The following is an 8,512-nucleotide window of genomic DNA, read 5'->3' as shown; positions in this document are numbered from 1 at the left end:
TATCTTACACAATTGTCATTAGTTTTCATTTGAAATACAACTTCATGTCAAGGCATTTGGACATCCAACCCATACTTTGAACTCATTTTTCCATTAAGAGCACAACATAAGAAGAGCATTTAAATTATATATTGAACATGGATATCTTTTAACACAAGCTTATTCGGAATGTTCAATTCATAGTGAGAAACTTGGGATTTACGTGGATATTGTGGGGATCAATTCTAAGAGAAGTGTTTAGCCAAACATACCTCAATTGAGCTTCCTTAATCTCTAAAATGTTACAGAAATTCTTAGCACTTTGATCTCTAAGATGAAGACCTAGCGAGTTTTACTTGTTAATCTCCAAAGATTTGAGCAAGAATTGTAGAGCAAATTATTGAGGAACTCTCCCTCTCTCTAGGGCAGTCTCTCACTCTCACAAATATTAGATTTTTGCAAGAAAATGGTCCACAATGCCTATATAATGAGATTGGGTCGGGTTATAAAAATTAGAAAAATAGGAGCCCCGACACAAATTTGCGGTCGCATAATGCTTTTTTGGTCCGCAAAGTGGGCCGCATAATTGGCCCTCCGGAACTGACATTTTCTGTTTCACTCTGCGACCAGTCTGCGGTCCGTAGACCTGTTCTGTGGTTGCATAATACGCCACAAAACATCCCTCCGGGAATTTTTATGTGGGGTTTGCTATGGATTATGCGGCCCGCCAAACGATTATGCGACCGCATAATGGACCGCATATTGGTCCAAACATTAGCTCAGATTTTGCTTCACTCCACGATAGATCTGTGGTCCGCAGTTCAGTCAAATATATACAAGCAAAATAATTAAACAAAGGAGACACCAAAAGTTAACGTGGAACAGAACCTCAGGCCCACAAAGCTACACAAAAATGAATCAACACGAATTACATAAATTTTCTAAAGTGGTGATAAAGCAAGTGTTAAACCAAGACAACAATATAAGTAATATTGCACTAAAATAATTGAAGAAAGGGAAAGAATTCACCCCAAAACGTAAAGGAAAGAATTCATGCCTACTAAAACTGAAGTTACGGGCTCCAAATTCAATTTCCACAATCCAAGAACCAAATATTGACAACCCTTAGTTCAAATTTGAGCACGATCGGTACTTCTTTTAAATTTATCATTGCAAAATAAGGCATACCTTAATATGGAAAAGTTTTACATTACCATTTCATGACTTGCTCTCCCAAGGGTTGTCTTTGTCATCTTGTAATCTTCAAGGTTACATCTAGCGTCTTAACATTCACTTATCCAAATCAGTGTTATGGACACATTTTCCACAAATATTCATGCGTGCTAATTGTCTTTTAGCCATTTAGTCTTTCATCAAAAAGAAAGGAAAGAGAAAAGACCAAGCCAAAAGAAGAGCAATTAACTTTTGAAGACATGGAAATCAAAAGAGATAAAGAAGCCCCACAACTGTAGTATCTAGAAAACTTTGTATTTTCCCAATTGTAACTATATATAAATGTTTTAGCTAAGTCTCAGCTTTCTAACACCAAATTTTTCCCCAGTTTAAATTGTGCCATACGCTGCAGTGCCTAAGCATTTAACAATATAAGTTGGAAATGGGAGAAGAAGAACAAAAGAAGGAAGGGGTCACTAGTTCCAGTAATCATGTGGCTTTAGAAGTTGAAGTTCCTGAAACTCATCATCAGATTGGCCAAGGTCTATCTCCCTGCATGTGCATGCTCCTCTCTTGTTTTCCGATACTCTTTTCTAAATGGCATTTGTTTCATCAGACTGACAAATATTCAAACTAATCGACAATGGTTAGTAAATATGTATTTTTACCTAAATGTTTCACTTTTCCTCATAGTAAAATAACAATTGGAAAATTTGAAAAGGAGAAGTCTCTTGTTTCCTACTATATTCTCTTTAGGGACGATGATGAGATGAAGTTACCGTGAAGAAATGGATAGAGTGAGGAGGATGGTAAATGACCTTACTAACCTTTTGGAGTGTAATCTTCAACGGAAAAGGGTCATATTTATCCTTGTACTCTTCAAAAAGGGTTATATTTGTTCTTCATATACTTTTTTGATATATTTATCCTTATCGTTATACTTTAGGATCAGATTTGTCTCCGTACTCTTCAAAAAGGGTTGCATTTGTTCTTCGTTATACTTTTTTGACATATTTATCTTTACAGTGATACTTTAGGATCATATTTGCCCCTCATCAATTAAATCCCCATGTCCCACCTTTGTTTTCCTACGCCTATGTGAGTTTTTTTTCCTCCAATTTGAATATGGTCACCTATTTAAGATAATTTAACCTGCCCACCCAATTAAACCAGACCCACTAACTAAAATAAACTGAAATCCTAATTCTCAACCCCCCCACCCCACACACACTCGTCCATCTCTCTTCTCCGGATCAGCTCCATGTTTTCCGGATAGCAGTGACAACCTATCAAATCAAGTCCGAGCGAGAAAATTTTGGACAGTGAGTGAATGAAACTATAGTGTTACCTCTAATTCATTCGACGACGACAACTCGGTGCAGTTTCGCTTATAGAGGCTATTCAAAACTTCACTCATCTTGACATTTTCTTAAATAAACTTGAATGTTTTCTTCGAGTTTTAGGCTTCTGTCAGTGCTCTATTCTAAGCACTGACCTTTTGTCATTAACTCCATTGCTGTGCAACTTCTCATAATTTACTTTGGTTACTGCAATAATTGTGAGTTGTATCAGATTAGTGATTTTGAGTTCAAAGTTCTTGTTTGCCAATATGTTGCCGGTGCTATCCAGAAAATATGGAGCTGAAAAAGAACTTTATCTTAAATATGTGACGATTTAAATTGGGTGGGCGGGTTAAATTATCTTAAATAGGTGACCATATTTAAATTGGAAGAAAAAGAAATCCACATAGGCGCCATGTAGGAAAACAAAGGTGGGACATGGGGATTTAATAGATGAGGGGTAAATATGATCCTAAAGTAACTGTAAGGATAAATATGTCCAAAAGTATAACGAAGGGCAAATGTAACCCTTTTTGAAGAGTACAGGGACAAATATGATACTAAAGTATAACGGTAAGGATACATATATCAAAAAGGTATAACGAAGGGCAAATATAACTAACTATTTTAAAGTGTACGGGGGCAAATATGACCCTTTTCCGAATCTTCAATCTACTACTGTTACAAATATCTTTGAACAGTGCAAAATATTTTCCTTGGTACCAAATATATTGTCTCCTGTTTGTTAAAACTTTCGTAATTTGTGTCTTCTGTCTCCTGTTTGGAAAAATGTAGATTCATTCATTCAAGTGGGAGTTCTTATGTGTACTGGTTTGAACAGTGCTTACGCGCTTGGATATGCTGGCGCAATCATGGCACCTCTGGGATGGATTGGAGGTGTGATTGGTTTGATGTTAGCAGCAGTGATATCATTATATGCTAATGCTCTAATTGCCAAGATTCATCAATATGGGGGAAAGAGGCATATCAGATATAGAGACCTTGCTGGATTCATATATGGTGCGTACCAGCTGAAAATTCTTTATAGCTCCTTATAACATCTCAGTTAATTTATTGGGATGTCGGCTGATGCAGGTCAGAAAGCTTATGTAGTTGTTTGGGGATTACAGTATGCAAATCTATTCTTGATAAATATTGGATATATCATTTTGGGTAGACAGGCATTGAAGGTAAGATATTTGCATCATGAGATATTTTGGGTGGACAGGCATTGAAGGCAAGTTCTACGGCTTGCCTTGGTACCCTGGCTCAAAACCAGCAATGTGAGCAAAGCTCAAACATGCAGAGTTATATTGGAAGAAAAATATCTATATGGATCATACCAATTACTTGGAATTAAGCCTTAATAATTGTTAGTAGTTAGTTTGCTTTAGGTATATGCTAAGAATCTTTTAGTCTTGTTAGAAATTTATAGGTCAACAAAAAGTATATATAGAGAATTTCTAGTACGAGACGATGTATTAACAATATTGGGTTATGACGAGCTTAATGGATGTCGTCAACCACAACTTGCTTGGAATTGAGGCATTCGTAGTTGTTGTAGTTGTAGTCACTAAAGTCAACTAGATAAAAAACCGTATCCTTTTCCCATGCCTATCTTTTTGTCCTCAAGATACCTGTGTTAGCTTGTCACAATAATATTCACAGTCTGGTCCCTAGCTCCTCAGTCCTGATATCTCCTCCCTATATCCCAAAAGATGGCGAAGTTGAGAAAAGAAGAGACAATCAATAAGAGGGGGAGAGGAGAAGTTGTTTGAAAGCTATAAACCATTGAAGTATTCAAAGAAGAGGAAGAATTCATCTTGAAATGTTAATTTTTTATTGGTTAAGCGGTAGAAATCATTCTGAACGATTATTTGTGATTGACAGGCTTTCCATATTCTCTTTAGGGACGATGATGAGATGAAGTTACCGTACTTCACTGCAATTGCGGGATTGGGATGTGTTCTTTTTGCCATTGCTGTACCACATTTGTCAAGCCTAAGGGCTTGGCTGGCGGCTTCAACATTCTTCTATATCACCATAACCTTTGTTTTGTCTCTTAAAGATGGTATGCATGTCTCTCTCCTTAATATGATCTTTTTTTTTCTGGTTTCCCACCTGGTGTCCAGTACTCGCATTGGAGCCCGACTATATCCGGATACGCGCCGCGTAGGACCCCATTTGGGGGAAGTGCTCCTTCCATACCCAGGGCTCAAACTCGAGACTTCTGGTTAAGGGAGGAGCAGTCCCATTCACTGCACCACATCCTTTGGTGGTTCCTTAATATGATCTGACTACATCAGAAGTTTGAGAAAAATTGTAGTTCTGTATGCTCAATGTAATTAAATGGAGCTTGTCTGGTTGTTGCACTCAGTAAAACAACTGCCTAAGTCTACTTCTCGGTTTCAACATTTACCTTATTATTAGACATGCTATATTAACATCACCTTCTCTACCAAATATCTGTCATAAGATAATTCTGCACATCTAGTGACATTGGGTTGCACGTCTCAAAGAAAAATCCCCAGGCGACTAATATACTACGATACTATTAGAATCGGCATGGCTCTGTTTCTCTCTGAGATGGGAAAGATATCTATTCTGCCAATGGTTTTCTTACGTAGTATGTGTTATTACATTGGTTTTCTAGAAATTAACTTCACGTGAACCATACGTGTACGTAATAGTATATAATTTCAAACTCTACTCTCTGAAGAACTACTAGTTTCACATACATTCTTCTATTCTGTCCTGAATCATAGGTATGAATGCTCCACCTAGGTACTATAGCATTCCAGATGCAAGAAGAGTTTTTGCAACTATTGGTGCGACAGGAAACCTTGTTTTTGCATTTAACTCCGGAATGGTTCCAGAGATCCAGGTAGCTATATAAACTAGAAATACAGTAGCCTTGTGAAGAAAGTGTCACTTTAGTGATGAATTTGTGTTATGGACTATATCTTTTTATCGATCATTTTTTACCAGTATATGCTTGTGTAACAGGCTACTCTTAGAGCACCTGTTGTCGACAACATGTTGAAAGCCCTATATATACATTTCACTATAGGACCTGCACCTGTTTTTGCCGTTACATTCGTGGGATATTGGGCTTATGGATCAAGAACGTCGTCCTATTTGCTCGACAATGTCAGTGGCCCAGTTTGGGTGAAGGCACTAGCCAACCTTGCTGCTTTCTTGCAATCCATCATATCGTTGCACGTTGAGCTCTTTACTATCAGAGATGTAGGACGCGTTAATGTGGGTTCAACATAACACGACACTTTAGGCTCGAATTATGTATACATTATTATATAAAAAGACCTATAAGATGTGTACATGGAGCATAAGATTACGTTTATTCTGAAAATAGTGACTCTAAATCTTAAATTCGCCGTTGGTTACCCTCTTTTTCTGCTCTAAAGGTGTTGGTATTATTGTGTTAAAAATCAGAAAATTAGAGAAGCAGAGAAATATTAGTTTAATAAACAAAACAGAAAAAATAATTCCGAGCCCACAAGTTGCTTGTATGTCCTTAAGGAATTTAATCCTCTCACTGTTGCCCAAGGTTTTGGATTAATTCCTCCCAGGATAGAACGGAATAACTATTCTGTAATACTGGCAATCGAAATTACAGAATTTCAGCGAACTCAACAGACGGAGCAAATCACACTTGGCACTTATGTTTATTTGAAAATAATGCAAATAGAAAAGAGGGGAGAAATTTTCAGATTTTTCCATATCATAAAAATAAGGCAAGCCTCTAAATTTATAGACAAATGAAGGGTGAGATGGAGAGGTGCAATCCAAAAGGTACCTCTTCCATTACCCATTCACACCCTTTAAAGAAAAAACGCAACAATCCCCCACATGAATGGGGAATGGACATATGTGAAAAATATGCATGAAAATATTGTGTGATTCGCAAGTAAGGATTAATCGCATCTGGATAAGTAGGTTTCCCTTTGAACTTTCCGTAGTGAACTTATGTCGGATATACTCGGTCAATCAGTAGATTTGATATCTTTGAACCGTCGAGCTTTGGTGTATACCTAGACAATCGTAAGCCACACAATCAACCCTTAACCGTCTTTGGTTCTCATTGTTGTGTTCGTTTCAGCCATGAACACCACCTGGTTCATAAGTGCGTAGAGAACTGGCCTTACAAAATTCTCCTTGAAGCAGCTTACACTTCACACTTACATAGGTGATTCCTAAACGTGTTATCCCGTAGATACACTATTTGATATACCCTGTATCAAACTTAGAAACCATTAAAAAGTCTTAACTCTTTATCCTTGGTACTGAACATTGTCTCATCACGAGAATGGACCAAAAAGAAATTTTATTTGACAATGTTGAACCGTCATTAGTGACTTTGTTTGAGCTCCTTGAACCTAGATCTTGGGATCTCCAGTCTTCTAGGTTGAGTTACCGTCACAATGACTTGTCCTCGGCCATCATATTCCCCTTGATGATCTTTCAACTACCTCTCTAGTTAGGCCTTTTATAAGTGGATCCGACACATTATCGCTTGACTTTACATAGTCAATTATGATAATTCCCCTAGAGAGTAGTTGCCTAACGGTTCTATGTCTTCGTCATATATGACAAAATTTTCCGTTATACATAACGCTCCCAGCCCTTCCTATTGTCGCCTGATTATCACAATGTATACATATAGGTGCCAAAAGTTTGGGCCAAAATGAAATATCTTCCAAGAAATTCGGTACCATTCAGCTTCTTCACCGGCCTTCTCTAAGGCTATAAACTCAACCTCCACTATAGAGCGGTCAATGTACATTTGTTTGAACGATTTTCAAGACATCGCTCCTCCACCGACTGTTTAGAATCAGTTGAACCGGTGATCTGATTTGCATCACTGTATCCCTCTATTATCGAGAGATACTTATTGTAGTGCAAAGCATAATTTGGAGTATACTTCAAATACTTCAAAACTCGTTTCATTGTCATAAAAGTTCAATGTAAACTTTCTTATGTTGTAGACTAATACATCTCGACTTTCGATTGCATATCAGATTATTGACTACACTTAACGTAGAAATAATATATTAGAACAATAACAGGAATGATTGGCATCAGTTGTGTCCACTACCTTTTAATATATAACACATTTTGCAATCACTCCGTCATTTTCAAGTATTTGTATGCTATTTATTCATATGTCTATATGATATGCAAATTATAGCACCTTCATTTATGAAACAAATCCAACTTTCAATGGATTTTGGTCATGTTCATCGGTTGGTTCACCTCATTATAGACCAACATATTAATACGTTCGTTTATGAACGATCATATTTATACAAGACATACATACGCACTTTTCATGAAAAGTCACAGCCTTCCAAGTAACACCCTTTCATAAAAGAGCTAAGCATTATAAATGTTCAAGAAAGAACAAATCATTTCTGGAAAGGCACGTAAACAACTTTCGAATTTGTAGTTTCATCACTAGTCATCACTAAGACTGAACAAGTAATGAATTCACCGACTACCATATCAATATCCCTAAGGATTCGTAGGGTTCGAAGAATTATATCATCTAATTCTTCAAGATAATATATATCATTTTGACATTACGTCTAACATTGGCTTTTGTCATGCATAAGCTAAAAGCCCCCACATTTTAAATATTTCATTAACATATCATCTACATATAATCAAATAATGATTATATGACTTGAAGTATTCTTAACATAAACACATTTGTTTACACTCATTAATTTTTAAAATCATTTGACAATATTATTTGGTCAAATCTCGCATGTCGTTGTTTGGGTGCTTGTCTTAGTCTGTAAAGTGATTTAACAAGTCGACACACCTTCTTTTCTTTTCCAGGAACCACGAACCCTTCAGGTTGTTCCATATAAATTTCTTCCTCCAAATCTCCATTTAATAATGTTGTCTTTAAGTTCATCTGATGGATTTCAAGGCCATACACGGCGGCTAACGCTATTAACACCCGAGTAGATGTAATCCTCGTTACCGGCGAGTAT

At 36.9% G+C, this 8,512-nt stretch overlaps 1 protein-coding gene across 1 annotated transcript in view; it reads left to right on the top strand.

Annotated features, from left to right (window-relative positions):
• Positions 1-3,298: 3,298 nt before the first annotated feature.
• LOC109209424 (proline transporter 2-like) overlaps positions 3,299-8,512 on the top strand; it is an 8,605-nt gene continuing 3,391 nt past the window's right edge. The window contains exons 1-5 of the mRNA XM_019372688.1: positions 3,299-3,512; positions 3,588-3,682; positions 4,383-4,563; positions 5,258-5,376; positions 5,499-5,714. Of these exons, the coding sequence (XP_019228233.1) occupies positions 3,314-3,512; positions 3,588-3,682; positions 4,383-4,563; positions 5,258-5,376; positions 5,499-5,714 (810 nt within the window). The 5' untranslated portion in view covers positions 3,299-3,313. The remainder of the gene's footprint in view (positions 3,513-3,587; positions 3,683-4,382; positions 4,564-5,257; positions 5,377-5,498; positions 5,715-8,512) is intronic.

The sequence above is a fragment of the Nicotiana attenuata genome, unplaced genomic scaffold, assembly GCF_001879085.1.
Source record: "Nicotiana attenuata strain UT unplaced genomic scaffold, NIATTr2, whole genome shotgun sequence".
In the NCBI taxonomy this organism is placed as follows: Eukaryota; Viridiplantae; Streptophyta; class Magnoliopsida; order Solanales; family Solanaceae; genus Nicotiana; species Nicotiana attenuata.
The sequence above is the reverse complement of the archived record's forward strand: the minus strand, read 5'-3'. Positions and strand labels throughout refer to the sequence as shown.